General features: G+C 46.3%; 1 protein-coding gene across 1 annotated transcript in view; it reads right to left on the bottom strand.

Moving 5' to 3' along the window:
* The window catches only part of LOC106579319 (TANK-binding kinase 1-binding protein 1), a 66,478-nt gene that overhangs the window by 16,418 nt on the left and 30,974 nt on the right, over positions 1-19,086 (bottom strand). The window contains exons 3-5 of the mRNA XM_045702485.1: positions 16,825-16,950; positions 13,620-13,724; positions 11,512-11,656 (exon numbers count right to left, since the gene is read on the bottom strand). Coding sequence (XP_045558441.1) covers positions 11,512-11,656; positions 13,620-13,724; positions 16,825-16,950 — 376 coding nt within the window. The remainder of the gene's footprint in view (positions 1-11,511; positions 11,657-13,619; positions 13,725-16,824; positions 16,951-19,086) is intronic.

Genomic DNA, 19,086 nt, shown 5'->3' with positions numbered 1-19,086 from the left:
TGTTTATGTACAAGTCACAGCTGAATTACTAGGGCTGGGATCATCAACTAGATTCAGGGTCAAATTCAGCCCGCGGTTCGCCAGTTAGAGAACTAGACTAAGTGGCTTTCCTTTTTATTTGAATGTGTACAGGTCAGCCTGTGGTTGAGGCAGTAGTGAACAGTAGTGTACAGAATAATACATTTCAACATGTAATGGTACTAAAGCATATCATGAACGCTTTCCATCTGAATGACAACCCTTCACATAAATACACCTCGGAATGACTCAACAATAAGAGCCGTATTAACGACACATTTCATCAGCATTTTGCATCCTTTTTACTAGGGGATCACAGTGCAGTCCTTGTGACTCCATAGCAGCTGTTCTCTCCAGTAGTGACCTGCTACCCAGCATGCTTCACTCAGCTGGAGTGGGTGGTACTGGCTAATTAGCATATAGGAAGCAGCAGGGCAAGATGGGAGAGTTGGCCAATAGTAATTCTGTTTCCCCAAATCAATTTTGGTTGTCGTGAGTCTGGTGAGAGCGGGAGGTATCTAGCCAGCGGACAGTGGAGAGAGGTTGAGATGGCGGTAGCAGAAGTATTGTTTGAAGCTGAGAGCACGTTGAGTACAGTTAGTGAGAAAGATGAGTGGACAACAGTGAAGTCCAAGAATGGAACAAAAAGGAAAAGATGGTTGTGGATAACGAGTCTGATGAATCGTTGCTTGTTGGAGTGCGTTTTTTTGGATAAGGATGTGTCATGCTCGTCGTACGAACTGGAAGCATACTCACACCAACGTGCAGCGTGATCTGGGTTCCACATATTTTATTAAAGTGAAACGCAAATAGGGAGGGTGGGGGGGTGATTAGTGTCGGTGGCGGCTCTGGTGTGGGACGAAGAACCTGCTCAGCTCGCGGATCCACCATCTTTGGTGGTGGCTCTGGTGCGGGCCGAAGTACCCACTCAGCTCGCGGCTCCGCCAGCATCGGTGGCGGCTCTGGTGCGGGACTGGACGCCGTATCTGGACTGAGCACCGGCGCAGAAGAAGACTCCGGCCATGGAGCAGGACTGGACGTCGTGCCTGGACTGGGCACCGGCGCAGAGGAAGGCTCCAGCCTTGGAGCGGGACTGGACGCCATGCCTGGACTGGACATCGGCGCAGGGGAAGGCTCCGGCCATGGAGCTGAGTTGGCCGCCGGGCCTGGACTGGGCACCGGCGCAGAGGAAGGCTCCAGCCTTGGAGCGGGACTGGACGCCGTGTCTAGAAGCGCCGAACCGTGGACCTTCGCAGGAGGTACCGGACCGTGGACCGTCGTAGGAGGTTCCGGATCATTGACCGTCGCTGGAGGTTCCGGACCATTGACCGTCGCTGGAGGTTTCGGACCGTTGACCGTCGCAGGAGGTTCCGGACCATGGACCGTCTCAGGAGGTTCTGGACCGCGGACCCTCTCAGGAGTTTCTGGACCGCGGACCGTCTCAGGAGGTTCCGGACCGTGGACCGTCTCAGGAGGTTCCGGACCGTGGACCGTCTCAGGAGGTTCCGGACCATGGACCCTCTCAGGAGGTTCCGGACCGTGGACCGTCTCAGGAGGTTCTGGACCGTGGACCGTCTCAGGAGGTTCCGGACTGTGAACCGTCGCCGGAAGCTCTGGACTGGGAACCGTCGCCGGAAGCTCTGGACTGGGAACCGTCACCGGAAGCTCTGGACTGGGAACCGTCGCCGGAAGCTCTGGACTGTGAAGGCGCACTGTAGGCCTGATGAGTGGGGCTGGCACAGGACGTACTGGGCTGTGGAGACGTACTAGAGACCTGGTGTGTAGAACCGGCATCAATGGTACCGGTTCGATGACACATCTCGCACGGCAAGTGGAAGGCTCCAGCCTTGGAGCGGGACTGGACGCCGTGTCTAGAAGCGCCGAACCGTGGACCTTCGCAGGAGGTACCGGACCGTGGACCGTCGTAGGAGGTTCCGGATCATTGACCGTCGCTGGAGGTTCCGGACCATTGACCGTCGCTGGAGGTTTCGGACCGTTGACCGTCGCAGGAGGTTCCGGACCATGGACTGTCTCAGGAGGTTCCGGACCGTGGACCCTCTCAGGAGGTTCTGGACCGCGGACCCTCTCAGGAGTTTCTGGACCGCGGACCGTCTCAGGAGGTTCCGGACCGCGGACCGTCTCAGGAGGTTCCGGACCGTGGACCGTCTCAGGAGGTTCCGGACCGTGGACCGTCTCAGGAGGTTCCGGACCATGGACCCTCTCAGGAGGTTCCGGACCGTGGACCGTCTCAGGAGGTTCTGGACCGTGGACCGTCTCAGGAGGTTCCGGACTGTGAACCGTCGCCGGAAGCTCTGGACTGGGAACCGTCGCCGGAAGCTCTGGACTGGGAACCGTCACCGGAAGCTCTGGACTGGGAACCGTCGCCGGAAGCTCTGGACTGTGAAGGCGCACTGTAGGCCTGATGAGTGGGGCTGGCACAGGACGTACTGGGCTGTGGAGACGTACTAGAGACCTGGTGTGTAGAACCGGCATCAATGGTACCGGTTCGATGACACATCTCGCACGGCAAGTGCGATGAGCTGGCACAGGATCTCCTGGGCTGTGGAGGCACATTGGAGACCTGGTGTGTAGAACCGGCATCAATGGTACTGGTTCGATGACACACCTGGCATGGAAAGTGCGAGGAGCTGGCACAAGACGTACTGGGCTGTGGAGGCGCACTGGAGACCTGGTGCGTAGAGCTGGCACACATGGTACCGAACTGGTGACACACACTTCAGGGCGAGTGCGAGGAGCAGGCACAGGACGTACAGGACTGGTGACACGCTCCTCCAAATGCCTGCGTTGCCGCATACTCCTAGCCAACTCCATTCTCCGGTATCCCTCCCCTTGGGTCGACCGACCACCTCTCCATCTCCTCCCATGTTGTCACTGGCTCACTCCCCGGCTCCGCTGACCACCCCATGTGCCCCCCCCCCAAAAAAAAATGGTGTTGTCTTTTGGGCTTTCTACATGGCCGCGAACCCTGGCGTCGTCGCTGTCCTCCCTTCTCTCCGTTCGTCTGCTTCCAAGGAAGGCTTTCGTCTCCAGCCATAATTTCCTCCCAAGTCCAGAATGTCTTCTCCTCCTTTATCTCCTCCCAAGCCCAGGATACCTTCTCCTCCCGGGCACGCTGCTTGGTCCTGGTGTGGTGGGATATTCTGTCATGCTCGTCGTACGAACTGGAAGCATACTCGGACCAACGTGCGGCGTGATCTGGGTTCCACAAAGAATAAACTATGAAACACACCCTTCTCTCCCTCCACTATATAAGCCCTTGACGAAAATGTAACCTCCTGTTCCAAGGACGATAGGACGACGGTCCATACGTTAAAAAGGACTAACATGTCAACTACAGAACTAAGCCAACCTTGGTTGTGAATGGTATGAACTTTGAACTCTTATTCACTAAAGAAGTGAGACCTCCTAGCCGTTGAGTTAGCAACAGCAGCTGTAAACGTGGGCTAGGAAAGGACGGACGACGTATCCAGTCTAACACACAACGAAGATACTACAACGTATCCAATTTACCACCAGAGATATTCTTCCAAGGACAGGAAGATCTCTGTTGGCCAACACGGCCAGCATCTACGACCAACCTACCGAAGCGCAGCTCAGAGTAAATATTTATTGCATTTTCCTTTTCCAAATGGGCGGTAATTTAGAATGCATAAGATACTGTATTTACGAAAGCTTAGCTTCTCCCTTTGTTCCTCAGTCTTCCCGCTCTTTCATTCAAGCCCAACCCACTCTCTTTGTGTAACAAGCCATCATACAGGTTCCGTCCACCAGGGACGTTTTCTGTATGACATAATTTGCATTCTGTGTATATGTAATTCTGTGTGATTAGTTAGGTATTTTAGTAAATAAATAATTAAACCCAATTTTGTATTGCTGATTCAACTTGTTAGCCAGGGTTTGTGAAGATAACCAAGAATTTACAACTTTCAGATGAGACTGAAATAAGGTGACGATTAATATTGACTGCTATTGATGTAAAATATTACTAGGTCTTTCAGAGTTTATTCGGAAGATAACAGCTCTATAAACACTCTTTCGTGGTGCCCTGACTTTCTAGTTAATTACATTTACATGATTAGCTCAATCAGGTAATATTAATTACAGAGAAAGGATTTTATAGAATAGCTTGTCATATCACTTAATCCGGCATAGCTAAAGACACGACAGGCCTGTTCCGCTTATTCTCCAGACAGTAGGGCCTGCTCCGCTCATTCTCCCGACAGTAGGACCTGCTCCGCTCATTCTCCAGACAGTAGGGCCTGCTCTGCTCATTCTCCCGACAGTATGGCCTGCTCCGCTCATTCTCCCGACAGTAGGGCCCGCTCAGCTCATTCTCCCGACAGTAGGGCCCGCTCAGCTCATTCTCCCGACAGTAGGGCCTGCTCCGCTCATTCTCCCGACATTAGGGCCTGCTCCGCTCATTCTCCCGACAGTAGGGCCCGCTCCGCTCATTCTCCCGACATTAGGGCCCGCTCCGCTCATTCTCCCGACAGTAGGGCCCGCTCCGCTCATTCTCCCGACATTAGGGCCCGCTACGCTCATTCTCCAGACAGTAGGGCCCGCTCCGCTCATTCTCCCAACAGTAGGGCCTGCTCCGCACATTCTCCCGACAGTAGGGCCTGCTCCGCTCATTCTCCCGACAGTAGGGCCCGCTCTACTCATTCTCCCGACAGTAGGGCCTGCTCTGCTCATTCTCCCGACAGTAGGGCCCGCTCTACTTTTTCTCCCGACAGTAATTTCACACATATAACAACAGATTAAATAAATTAAGTAAACTATGATGCGTAGAAAGGGGGTGAATGGGTGAGTTGATGAGCAAGGGGAAGTGGACAATGCCTAATTATGTAATTACCTATTGCGAATGAGGAACAAGGCAGGCCATTCTATTTTATTGTTATATTCTAATTATAATCTCAAAATGTTATGTACCCTATATCAGTCCACCCAATCAGTCTACTCTGGTCTACTTGGAGTACACAGTGAGAGTGTATGTAATTTACAGTGGCAAGAAGACCAAGACGAATGGATGCACATGCTCCGTTAGCGCTGCTACGAGATCTGAATGAAAATGACTCAGATGGTGGGGAAGAAATGAATCACGACATCTCTGATGATTATTCTTCTGGTTCTGAGCCTCAGCCCGAACCTTCACCTCCAAGCCCTAAGTGGTAAAAAGCCTGAACGGTGCTCACTGAGCAGGAGCCGGCGCCACCACCAAATGAAACTGTGAGATAGGAGTGAGGAACGGACGCCGTTTTGGAAAAGATCCACATCAGACAGCAGGTGAGTGATTGTCGGAGAATGTGGTGATGAGGCTCGAGGGACCTTACGTTGGCAAAGGGAAAAATGTCACCATGGACAATTTCTTCACTTCACTGTCAATGGCAAACAAGTTGCTTGGAAATAAAACAAGCTTAGTCGGCACAATGAACAAAGTGAGACGGGAGCTCTCTCCCTCTGCACAAAATAAGGCACCTGCACAGACGTTTTACTCCACAACAGTGCTGAAGAATAACAAGACAACACTCACACTATACCAATGCAAGGCAAGAAAGAACATTTCTGTCAAGAGCACCATGCATCCGACAGTTGCCATAGATGCACGCCACTTGACCTGTATGAAGAATTGGGAAAAGGAGCAAAGTTTATCTGTATTATTGATGTTTGATGAAGAGTATCTACAAACCTATGTAAAGATGGGATATATAAGATACCACGTGAGAGCGTTCGTGAAAAACCCGATGCAATGCAAGATGTGTAAAAGGTTTGCCCCCAGGAGTCTGTGAATGTAAAATGTTGCAAATGTGGCTGGGATCATATTTCTGAATTCCCAGAGTGCCCTGAGGGGGTGAAAGAGGTTGAGGTGTCAAGGATCAGGGCTGTACAGCACATCTCCTACAGGTGGTGAAGAAAGTTGAAGGGGCAAGAGGCCACAGTGCTGAAGAAGATATGGCAGTGGACGGACCGCAACCAGTTGCAAATGTTGTAGGTCAATCAAGTGATCTGGATACACTAATTGTAATGAAGGTGGATTTTGTAGCATTTATAACCACTATTATTAACTGGACTGTACAAGAAGTCCAAGAAGCTGGACATCATTGCACAGTATCTGCAGCCAATACGTTTTTGGGTCTCCAACGCTTCACGGCAGAAGCACTGCTTGGACTACTGTCGCCAGAAAATGTCCCGCCCTCACAGGATCCTTCTGAGCCTGAGTAGAGACCTGATTAGAATGTTGTTAGAAAAGCAGGCTGACGTAGTTTAATAAAAATGTTGCTATTGATAGATTATATAGACACAGTACCAGTCAAAGGTTCAGGCACAACTACTCATCGAAAGGTTTTTCTTTATTTGTACTATTTTCTACATTGTAGAATAATAGTAAAGACATCAACATTATGAAATAACACATATGAAATCATGTAGTAACCAAAAAAGTGTTTATTTTTTTTTACCAGGTAAGTTGACTGAGAACACATTCTCATTTACAGCAACAACCTGGGGAATAGTTTCCAGGGGATGAATGAGCCAATTGTAAGCTGGGGATGATTAGGTGGCCGTGATGGTATGAGGGCCAGATTGGGAATTTAGCCAGGACACTGGGGTTAACACCCCTACTCTTACAATATGTGCAATGGGATCTTTAATGACCTCAGAGAGTCAGGAAACCTGTTTAACATCCCATCTGAAAGACAGCACCCTAAACAGGACAGCCCTGGGGCATTGTGATAATTTTTGGATCAGAGGAAAGAATGCCTCCTACTGGCCCTCCAACACCACTTCCAGCAGCATCTGGTCTCCCATCCAGGGACTGACCATGACCAACCCTGCTTAGCTTCAGAACCAAGCCAGCAGTGGGATGCAGGGTGGTATGCTGCTGGCTACAAAATAAAAAAAAAACTATATTTTATATTCTTCAAAGTAGCCACCATTTGCCTTGATGACAGCTTTGTACACTCTCTCAACCAGCTTCATGAGGTAGTCACCTGGAATGCATTTCAATTAACATGTGTGCCTTGTTAAAAGTTAATTTGTGGAATTTCTTTCCTTCTTAATGCATTTGAGCCAATCAGTTGTGTTGTGGCAAGGTAGGGGTGGTAAACAGAAGATAGCCCTATTTGGTAAAAGATCAAGTCCATATTATGGCATGAACAGCTCAAATAAGTAAAGACAAACGACAGTCCATCATTACTTCAAGACATGAAGGTCAGTCAATTTGGGAAATTTCAAGAACTTTGAAAGTTTCTTCAAGTGCAGTCTCAAAAACCATCAAGAGCTATGCTGAAACTGGCTCTCATGAGGACCACCATAGGAAAGGAAGACCCAGAGTTACCTCTGCTGCACAGGATAAGTTCATTAGAGTTAGCTGCACCTCAGATTGCAGTCCAAATAAATGCTTCACAGAGTTCAAGTAACAGACTGTGTGAATCAGGCCTTCATGGTCGAATTGCTGCAAAGAAACCACTACTAAAGGACACCAATAAGAAGAGACTTGCTTGGGCCAAGAAACACGAGCAATGGACATTATACCGGTGGAAATCTGTCCTTTGGTCTGATGAGTCCAAATTTGAGATTTTTGGTTGCAAACGCTGTGTCTTTGTAAGACGCAGAGTAGGTGAACGGATTATCTCCGCATGTGTGGTTCCCACCGTGAAGCATGGAGGAGGAGGTGTGATGGTGTGGGGGTGCTTTGTTGGTGACACTGTCAGTGATTTATATAGAATTCAAGGCACACTTAACCAGCATGGCTATCACAGCATTCTGCAGCGATATGCCATCTCATCTGGTTTGTGCTTAGTGGGCCTATCATTTGTTTTTCAACAGGACAATGACTCAACACACCTCCAGGCTGTGTAAGGGTTATTTGACCAAGAAGGAGAGTGATGGAGTGCTGCAACAGATGTCCTGGCCTCCACAATCACCCAACCTCAATCCAATTCAGATGGTTTGGGATGAGTAGGACCGCAGAGTGAAGGAAAAGCCGCCAACAAGTGTTCAGCATATGTCAAATAAAATGAAATTTTATTGGTCACATACACATGGTTAGCAGATGTTAATTTGTAGCGTAGTGTAGCGAAATGCTTCTACGTCCGACAATGCAGTAATATCTAACAAGTAATCTAACAATTCCACAACAACTACCTAATACACACAAATCTAAAGGGATGGAATAAGAATATGTACATATAAATATATGGATGAGCGGTGACCGAGCAGCATAGGCAAGATGCAATAGATGGTATAAAATACAGTATAAACATATGAGATGAGTAATGTAAGAGGGGTAAACATTATTAAAGTGGCATTATTTAAAGTGACTAGTGATCCATTTATTAAAGTGGCCAATGATTCAAGTCTGTATGTAGGCAGCAGCCTCCCTGTGTTACTGATGACTGTTTAATACTCTGATGGCCTTGAGATAGAAGCTGTTTTTCAGTCTCTCGGTCCCAGCTTTGATGCACCTGTATTGACCTCACCTTCTGGATGATAGCGGGGTGAACCTGCAGTGGCTCAGGTGGTTGTTGTCCTTGATGATCTTTTTGGCCTTCCTGTGACATTGGGTGCTGGAGGTGTCCTGGAGGACAGGTAGTTTGCCCCCGGTGATGCGTTGTGCGGACCGCACCACCGTCTGGAGAGCCTTGCGGTTGAGGCCTGTGCAGTTTCCGTACCATGCGGTGATACAGCCCGACAGGATGCTCTTAATTGTGCATCTGTAAAAGTTTGTGAGGGTTTTATGTGACAAGCCAAATTTCTTCAGCCTCCTGAGGTTGAAGAGGCGCTGCTGTGCCTTCTTCACCACACTGTCCGTGTGGGTGGACCATTTCAGTTTGTCTGTAATGTGTATGCCAAGGAACTTAAAACATTCCACTTTTTCCACTGCTGTTCCGTTGATGTGGATAGGGGGGTGCTCCCTCTGCTGTTTTCTGAAGTCCACAATCATCTCCTTTGTTTTGTTGACGTTGAGTGAGAGGTTGTTTTCCTGACACCAAACTCCGAGTGCCCTCACCTCCTCCCTGTAGGCTGTCTCGTAGTTGTTGGTAATCAAGCCCACTACTGTTGTGTTGTCTGCAAACTTGATGATTTAGTTGATGGCCACACAGTCATGGCTGAACAGGGAGTACAGGAGGGGTCTGAGCAGCACCCTTGTGGGGCCCCTGTGTTGAGGATCAGCGAAGTGGAGATGTTGTTTCCTACCTTCACCACCTGGGGGGGCGTCAGAAAGTCAGGACCCAATTGCACAGGGCGGGGTTGAGACCCAGGATCTCAAGCTTAATGATGAGCTTGGAGGGTACTTTGGTGTTGAATGCTGAGCTGTAGTCAATGAACAGCATTCTTACATAGATATTCCTCCAGATGGGATAGGGCAATGTGGGAACTCATTCAAGACTGTTGGAAAAGCTGAAGCTGGTTGAGAGAATGCCAAGAGTGCGCAAAGCGGTCATCAAGGCAAAGGGTGGCTACTTTGAAGAATATAAAATATCAAATATATTTAGATTTGTTTAACACTTTTTTGGTTACTACATGATTCCATATGTGTTATTTAATAGTTGTGATGTCTTCACTATTATTCTACAATGTAAAAAATACTACAAATAAGGAAAAACCCTGAATGAGTAGGTGTGTCCAAACTTTTGACTGGCACTGTATATAAACTCAGCAATAAAAGAAATGTCCTCTCACTGTCAACTGCGTTTATTTTCAGCAAACTAAACATGTGTAAATATTTGTATGAACATAAGATTCAACAACTGAGACATTAACTGAACAAGTTCCACAGACATGTGACTAACATAAATGGAATAATGTGTCCCTGAACAAAGGGGGGTGGGTCAAAATCAAAAGTAACAGTCAGTATCTGGTGTGGCCACCAGCTGCATTAAGTACTGCAGTGCATCTCCTCCTCATGGACTGCACCAGATTTGCCAGTTCTTGCTGTGAGATGTTACCCCCCTCTTCCACCAAGGCACCTGTGAGTTCCCGGACATTTCTGAAGGGAATGGCCCTAGGCCTCACCCTCCGATCCAACAGGTCCCAGACGTGCTCAATGGAATTGAGATCCGGGCTCTTTGCTGGCCATGGCAGAACACTGACATTCCTGTCTTCCAGGAAATCACGCACAGAACGAGCAGTATGGCTGGTGGAATTGTCATTCTGGAGGGTCATGTCAGGATGAGCCTGCAGGAAGGGTACCACATAAGGGAGGAGGATATCTTCCCTGTAACGCACAGCGTTGAGATTGCCTGCAACAAGCTCAGTCCGATGATGTTGTGACACACCGCCCCAGACCATGACGGACCCTCCACCTCCAAATCGATCCCGCTCCAGAGTACAGGCCTCGGTGTAATGCTCATTCCTTCGACGATAAATGTGAATCTGACCATCACCCCTCGTCAGTGAAGATAACTTTTTGTCAGTCCTGTCTGGTCCAGCGACGGTGGGTTTGTGCCCATAGGCAACGTTGTTGCCGGTGATGTCTAGTGAGGACCTGCCTTACAACAGGCTTACAAGCCCTCAGTCCAGCCTCTCTCAGCCTATTGCTGATTTATTGCCCTGGCCACATCTGCAGTCCTCATGCCTCCTTGCAGCATGCCTAAGGCACGTTCACGCAGATGAGCAGGGACCCTGGGCATCTTTCTTTTGCAGTTTTTCAGAGTCAGTAGAAAGGCCTGTCTAGTGTCCTAAGTTTTCATTACTGTGACCTTAATTGCCTACTGTCTGTAAGCTGTTAGTGTCTTAACGACCGTTATCTTTGAAAGACAGGGTCCTGAAAAAGGGACATACACACACACACACACACACACACACACACACACACACACACACACACACACACACACACACACACACACACACACACACACACACACACACACACACACACACACACACATACATACATACATACATACATACATACATACATTTTTATATATATTTTTTTCCCAGATTGTTTCATTTTGGGGATCTTTATTATACACCTGCACATTAGGTGGCGGAATGCACATATAATTGTTGCGAATGCACATATAATTGTTGCGAATGCACATATAATTGTTGCGAATGCCATTATCCCAAAGAAGAAAATTGGCGCGAGTGGTCCTTAGAGGAATGTATTTATTTAACCTTTATTTAACCTTTATTTAACCAGTTAGTTGAGGACCACAGCTCATTAAAAAGAACACCCCGGTCAACTCAGCAAGATATGCTAGGAATAGGAAAAAGAAGACAGAGAAACCCAACTACTGGAACAAACAGGATTGGGGTCCATCCCATTTGAATTTGGCCAGCTCTGGAGGTAGTATAGCTGCCAATTTCTTTATTTTTTATGAGGACATTGACTAATCATATTTTAAATCAGATCCTGGACTAAAGTATATTGAAATTAAAATACTAATCCAATCCTGCAAGCGTCAGCAGACAATAGTCTGTGAGAAGGGTTTCAAGGCTTGTGCCACCTTAATAGAGACTCACTGTGATTGTCTGGGCTGTGCAGCTGCAGGTATTGGATGTCCTTGCTGTGTAGCTGGGTGTTGAACTTCTGTAGCGAGTTGTCCCTCTGTCTCAGAGCAGACTCCAGACCTAGGATTCGCTCTACGTGTTTCTCCACTAGACTGGTCTGGGATCAGATACAGAAACACAAACATATGGCTTTGACAATGATATTCAGGGAAGTTGGGTAAGGCACATACAGATCTGGAATCAGACTAGTGGAAAGTTGGGTGCAAGACCAAATGCTTGTTAGTGTCCTGGTTAGGGTTTGATATATGGTATACATAATGGCAGGTATAACAACACTACCGTTCAAAAGTTTGGGGTCACTTAGAAATGTCCTTGTTTTTAAAAGAAAAGCAAATTTTTTGTCCATTAAAATAACATCAAATTGATAAGAAATACAGTGTAGACATTGTTAATGTTGTAAATGGCTATTGTAGGAAACGGCAGATTTTTGGGGGAATATCTACATAGGCGTACAGAGGCCCATTATCAGCAACCATCACTCATGTGTTCCAATGGCACGTTGTGTTAGCTAATCCAAGTTTATCATTTTAAAAGACTAATTGATCATTAGAAAACCCTTTTGAAATTATGTTAGCACAGCTGAAAACTGTTGTTCTAATTAAAGAAGCAATAAAACTGGCCTTCTTTAGACTAGTTGAGTATCTGGAGCATCAGCATTTGTAGGTTCATTTACAGGCTCAAAATGGCCAGAACCAAAGAACTTTCTTCTGAAACTCGTCAGTCTATTTTTGTTCTGAGAAATGAAGGCTATTCCATGTGAGAAAATGCCAAGAAACGGAGGATCTCGTACAACGCTGTGTACTACTCCCTTCACAGAACAGTGCAAACTGGCACTAACCAGAATAGAAAGAGGAGTGGGAGGCCCCGGTGCACAACTGAGCAAGAGGACAAGTACATTAGAGTGTCTAGTTTGAGAAACAGACGCCTCACAAGTCCTCAACTGGCAGCTTCATTAAATAGTACCCGCAATACACCAGGCTCAACGTCAACAGTGAAGAGGCGACTTCGGGATGCTGGCCTTCTAGGCAGAGTTCCTCTGTCCAGTGTCTGTGTTCTTTTGCCCATCTTAATCTTTTCTTTTTATTGGCCAGTCTGAGATATGTCTTTTTCTTTGCAACCCTGCCTAGAAGGCCAGCATCCCGGAGTTGCCTCTTCACTGTTGACGTTGAGCCTGGTGTTTTGCGGGTACTAGTTAATGAAGCTGCCAGTCTCCACTCGTACTCATTACACCTCTGTACACCTATGCAGATATTCCATTCAAAATCAGCTGTTTCCAGCTACAATAGTCATTTACAACATTAATAAGGTCTACACTGTATTTCTGATAAATTTTATGTTATTTTAATGGACAAAAAAAATTGATTTTCTTTCAAAAACAAGGACATTTCTAAGTGACCCCAAACTTTTGAACAGTAATGTAGTTAAAATCTTAGCCAGTGTAAAGTCATTTTATAGGACCTCACATTTCCAGTAAATGGTTTCAGGGTAGGTGGTTTCTACAATCAACCTCTTTCACACACTTGATCTAATATCCTGTGGAACACATCCAAAATGTGACAGACAGTCAATTTCAGACACGATTGTCTTAAATCATTTTTGGGGAAGTAATTTCTAAAGTATTGTTGGGGATCTCTGCTTTATTGGGCTTGAATCTGGCTTGTAACCAGGTAGAACACACAGGCTGGGGTAGAAGCATGGCCTCATAATTAATCATGAGAAACCCTCTACTGATATAGGGCCTCTGAACAGCTGCTTGGGGTTAGGCAAGGCTCTACTGTAGACAACCTGTCATCATTGAAACTTAGGGAAAGTGTTCAATAAATAATTAACTATCCTATTAAGTTTTAATAAGAATATTTAATATCATAATATGGATGTTCAAAAAGCATTTTGGGAACATTTGCAGACTTATCGTAGATTGGCTGGATGGAGGGAGGGATGCAGTGATGACGAAGTGGATGGATGGAAGGTAGGAAGGAAGGAGGGATGCAGGGATGGGAAATGGCTGGATGAAGGGTGGAGGGACGCAGGGATGAAGGTATGGGATGGAGGTATCTGACCATTTTGTCCAGGTCTCTCTGGAGGTTGCTCTTCTCCATGTGGATTTTCTCATAGGCCTGAATCACATCCTCCAGCTGCTCCTCGCGCTCCTTCCTCTTCTGGGCCTGGGGGAGAGAGAGAGAGGGGGAGAGAGAGAAAGAAAGAGAGGGGAGGGAGAAGAGAGAGAGAGAGTAAGAGAGAAAGAGAAAGGGAGAGAGAGATGAAAATGACTGAAGGGCCAGCCACAATTTCCTGTTTTGATTCATGTCACTGTTGAAACTTCTTAGAAACAAAACAGATTCACTTGTTTTATCTGAGTTAGTTTTTTTCAAAATGTTCTCTCCGTCTGAATCCTGAACAAATATTGCATAATGATCCGTATACAGGACACAAAAAAACTGTAACTTCAGACAGTGTTAGTGTCAACAACAGAAAATATGTATTTGTCACATTTGGTGAATTTCAGAAGGTGTAGACTTTACTGTGAAATGCTAACTTATGAGCCCTTTCCCAAAATGCAGAGTTAAAAAGTAAGAAAATTAGCAAATATAAACTAGTAACACAACAAATAACAATAACGAGGCTATATACAAGGAGTACCAGTACCGACTCAATGTGCAGGGGTATGAGGTAGCTGAGTACTTCTTTAGGGGTAAAAGTGACTAGGCAATCAGGATAGATAATAAACAGAGTAGCAGAAGCATGAAAGTGTGTTTATGGGTGTGTGTGTGTGGCATCAATATGCATGTGTGTGTGTTGGAGTGTCAGTGTAGTGTGAGTGAGTGTGTGGGTAGAGTCCAGTGAGTGTGCATAGAGTCAGTCTAAGAGAGTCAGTGACTCTATGCAAAGATCAATGAAATAGTCTGGGTAACCATTTGATTAACTGTCCAGCAGTTTTATGGGTTGGGGGTAGAAGCTGTTCAGGTGCCTTTTGGTCCCAGACTTGGTGCTCCGGTACCGTTTGCCGTGATCGAACCTTGCGGGGGTTCGCCACTGTATATGACATGGGTGGCTGGGGTCTTTGACAATTTTCCTTCCTCTGACACCGTCTGGTATAGAGGTTTTGGATGGCAGGGAGATAGGCCCCAGTGATGTACTGGGCAATTCCCACCACCCTCTGTAGCGCCTTGCGATTGAAGGCGGTTGCCATACCAAGCGGTGATGTAGCCAGTCAATATGCTCTCAATGGTGCACCTGTACAACTTTTTGAGGATCTGAGGGGCCATGCCAAATCTTTTCATCCTGCTCCACGACAGCTCCGTCGATGTGGAAGCTACCCCCTCCGTTTCCTGTAGTCCACGCACAGCTCCTTTGTCTTGCTGGCGTTGAGGGAGAGGTTGTTGTCCTCGCACCACACTGCCAGGTCTCAGACCTCCTCCCTGTAGGCTGTCTCATCGTCATCGGTGATCAGACTTACCACTGTGTTGTCAGCAAATTTAATGATGGTAGAGTTGTGCATGGCCACACAGTTGTGGATGAACAGGGAGTACAGGAGGGGATTAAGCATACAACCCTGAGGGGCCCCCATGTTCAGGGTCAGCATGACAGATGTGTTGTTACATACCCTCACCACCAGGGGGCGCCTGTCAGAAAGTCCAGGATCCAGTTGCAGAGGGAGGTGTTCAGTCTCCAGGGTTCCGAGCTTGGTGATGAGCTTGGAGGGGACTATGGTGTTGAACGCTGAGCTGTAGTCAGTGATGTGTGCTATCACCAGCCTTTCATGGTTACAATGTCTCCCAGACAGTCTCGACAGCCTTTACATGTATTCTCATTCCATCAGTTAGTTTCAACATTGAGACAAAAGACTTTGCAACAATAGTATCTTGGTTACTTTTACACCCACAGATCAAGGCCCGTATTCATAAAGCATCTCGGAGTAGAATCGGCCATAGAATCTTATTCATTATTATCTAAAAGGCTAAACTGATCCTATATCAGCACTCCTACTCTGAAACTCTTTGTGAACATGGGCCCTGTCTGATAACTAGGTTGTCAAAGTCATAGAAACTCATTACTGATAATGTATGTGGGAGACATGGTGGGCAAATGGATAGATGACTTTGGAAGAAGACAAATGAAAGAGATCAAGATGGAAACAAAGGAGGGGGTGGGAAAGCATCTGATGAGAAAGAGAGAGAGAAAGAGACCTAGAAAGGAAGAGAGAAAGAGAGCGAGGGAGACAGAGAAAAAGAGAGAGAGAGAGAGAGAGAGAGCGAGAGAGAGAGGAAGAGGTCCAGAGAGAAAGAAGGAGTGAGAGAAAGAGCGAGAGAAAGTCAGAAAAAAGAGAGAGAGGAAAAGAGAGAAAGGGAGCTAGGACAAAGAGAGATATGACATTACTGGATGCTTGAGCAGAGAATTATTCAGCAGCAGCGTGTCTATGGTAACACACTGAAATCACGGCCAAGGTGAGCCAGGCTGTCAACATCGTGACTAAGAGGAGTGGATAGCTGTGTGGATAGCAACCATCGTCTTCCTACAGGGGTGGACTGGGACCAGAAATCCGCCCTGGCATTTCTAACACACTGGCCCATTTCTTTCTTTGAGGCCCCATTATTAACCAGATAATGAGAATTTTGTGCAAAAAAAAACAAAGAGTTAGACAGGCCCACTAAGCTGAAAATGGACCAGACAAGTCCGCCCCTAGTTTACTAGGTGGAAGCCACCGTTTCAGGTTAGCAGGGGAAGCAAAAGGTGCCTTGACTGTGTATGGAGCATACTCGCTGAGGCGTGACACATTCAATCTTTTATAAAGGCCTGTGTTGAAGCGCTGTGACCTTGTGTCTTCCATGGGCACGCTTTGTCTCGCTCCCCATAAACCACTTCCTCCCTCTCGCTCAATTTTTTCTCTCACAGCTTCGTATACTCCCTCCACACCGCTCCCCCTCACCTCTCCTCTCTTGCCTCTCCTTCCTCCCTCTCAGCAATAGACAAAGTGATATACAATTTTTTTTACAGGGAAGAATAGAGTACTTATTTTGTTTTATGGCCAGAGGAAACACTGCTCTAGCAATGTTTACACTGTGTACAAACTACTGCCTGCTCCCACGCACCTATTCTGAAAACCAAAAGCATCAACCTAAGAGTGGAGGCTACCTGATAATAGCGGTACGTTTTCACAATTCGCAAAATCACCCTGTGATTTGATTTGACCACGGAAAGGACAGCAACTGCCTTTCATAAATACTGCATTGTGGGTGGAATTAAATTAAGCCCCAGGTGTCTCACCTCGTGAGTGAGGGCGTTGACTCTCTGTTGCAGGTTGCCGTTCTCTGACTGCAGCAGGGCATTCTCCTTGGACTCAAAGCTGCAGTAGGAGTTTCTGTCCTCCCCAAACTCACTGATCATTGGGAACTGGGAAGGGAGAGAGAATCATGGCATTATGTACACGTACATACAGGGGAAATAAGGGGGATAATTATGCTGTGGTAGCCATGCTGGTTAAGTGTGCCTTGAATTCTAAACACTGACAGTGTCACCAGCAAAGCACCCCCACACGTCACACCTCCTCCTCCATGCTTCACAGTGGGAACCACATATGCGGAGATCATCCGTTCACCTACTCTGCGTCTCACAAAGACACGTAGGTTGGAACCAAAAAATCTCAAATTTGGAGTCATCAGACCAAAGGACAGATTTCTACCGGTATAATGTCTATTGCTCGTGTTTCTTGGCCCAAGCAAGTCTCTTCTTATTATTGGTGTCCTTTAGTAGTGGTTTCTTTGCAGCAATTTGACCATGAAGGCCTCCTTTGAACAGATGTGTCTGTTACTTGAACTCTGTGAAGCATGTATTTAGGCTGCAATCTGAGGTGCAGTTAACTCTAATGAACTTATCCTGTGCAGCAGAGGTAACTCTGGGTCTTCCTTTCCTATGACGGTCCTCATAAAAGCCAGTTTCATCATAGCGCTTGATGTTTTTTGCGACTGCACTTGAAGAAACTTTCAAAGTTCTTGACATTTTCCAAATTGACTGACCTTCATATCTTAAAGTAATGATGGACTGCTGTTTCTCTTTGCTTATTTGAGCTGTTCTTGACATAATATTGACTTGATCTTTTACCAAATAGGGCTATCTTCTGTATACATCCCCTACCTTGTCACAACACAACTGATTGGCTCAAACGCATTAAGAAGGAAAGAAATTCCACAAATTAACTTTTAACAAGGCACACCTGTTAATTGAAATGCATTCCAGGTGTCTACCTCATGAAGCTGGTCGAGAGAATGCCAAGAGTGTGCAAAGCTGTCATCAAGGCAAAGGGTGGCTATTTGAATAATCTCAAATATAAAATATATATTTTCTTTAACACTTCACTTTTTTGGTTACTACATGATTCCATATGTGTCATTTCATAGTTTTGATGTCTTCACTATTATTCTACAATGTATAAAATAGTAAAATAAAGAAAAACCCTGGAATGAGTAGGTGTGTCCAAACTTCTGACTGGTACTGTACCTGTGTAAAATAATAATTCAATCTTGTTAGACATTACAGATGTAGGATCTTCATTTGAATCAGTTTGCTACAGCTGGAAAGTAATGCTGCAGCAACAGGATATGTGCATAATTATGTGGATTATAAGTAATGGACATTTTTGTAGGGGTTGATCCATTTTTTGTAAGGGAAAATCAAAGGGAAAATTACAAACTTCAGAAGCCTTTTTAAACCTCAAACACACTACGTATTTTACATTTCCTGCAGGAAAGTTCTCCTGCAACACCGTGATCCTATATTGTTAGAGAAATACAGAGAAAAACAGAGCATGGAGGGACAGCATGAGTGAGTTGAGCATCTGGGGAAACCACACAAAACCACACAAAACAGGGACAACACAAGTTATATAATATAACATAACGAAAGCAAATTATGGTTCCATCTTACAGCACATCTCTCTTTTGGAGTACCTAAATGAATTAAATCATCCAGTGATGTTGACGTGAGGAACAAACAGACATTTTCCATTTAGAGAAACACTTCTTTCTACTCAGGCTGAATTAGCAGAGCGTGTTGGAGCTCTGGAAGGAAGTCTCCGTAGCCACACAGTCATCACGCTGTGAAGCATCGGCCACTCTAAACCATGGGCGTCAGTTGGGTATGGCAGGGTAAGGCAGTCACCATACCCTAGCTCAAGACAACAAATGTAAAGTAGGCTAAAATCAGTCCAATCCCGATTAAAATGCAATGTCTGTTTAACGTATTGGCTGGCTGTTTAGCGTATTTGCTGACTGGCTTTAGAACCACGCGCAGCACTGCTTGGAGAGCAGCTGCCAGCCTGCATCCTTTTCTCTCACTTTTAGAAAGCAAAGAGCAGAGACAGTGACAGTAAATTTTGTGAGTCAGCCATTTAGGCAGTGCGCCGATTGCTTTGAATTTGATGTCTGAATTTGAACTTGGCCTTGTAAGCCTTGTTGTAATCTGATAGCCAGGGGCTGAATTGGGAGGTGGGAGGTGGGGGAAACCCTCTTTTTCGGTGACCATTCAAAACCA

Source organism: Salmo salar, chromosome ssa19 (assembly GCF_905237065.1).
Source record: "Salmo salar chromosome ssa19, Ssal_v3.1, whole genome shotgun sequence".
Classification (NCBI taxonomy): domain Eukaryota; kingdom Metazoa; phylum Chordata; class Actinopteri; order Salmoniformes; family Salmonidae; genus Salmo; species Salmo salar.
Note: the sequence above shows the minus strand (reverse complement) of the source record. Positions and strands in the feature narration are given on the sequence as shown.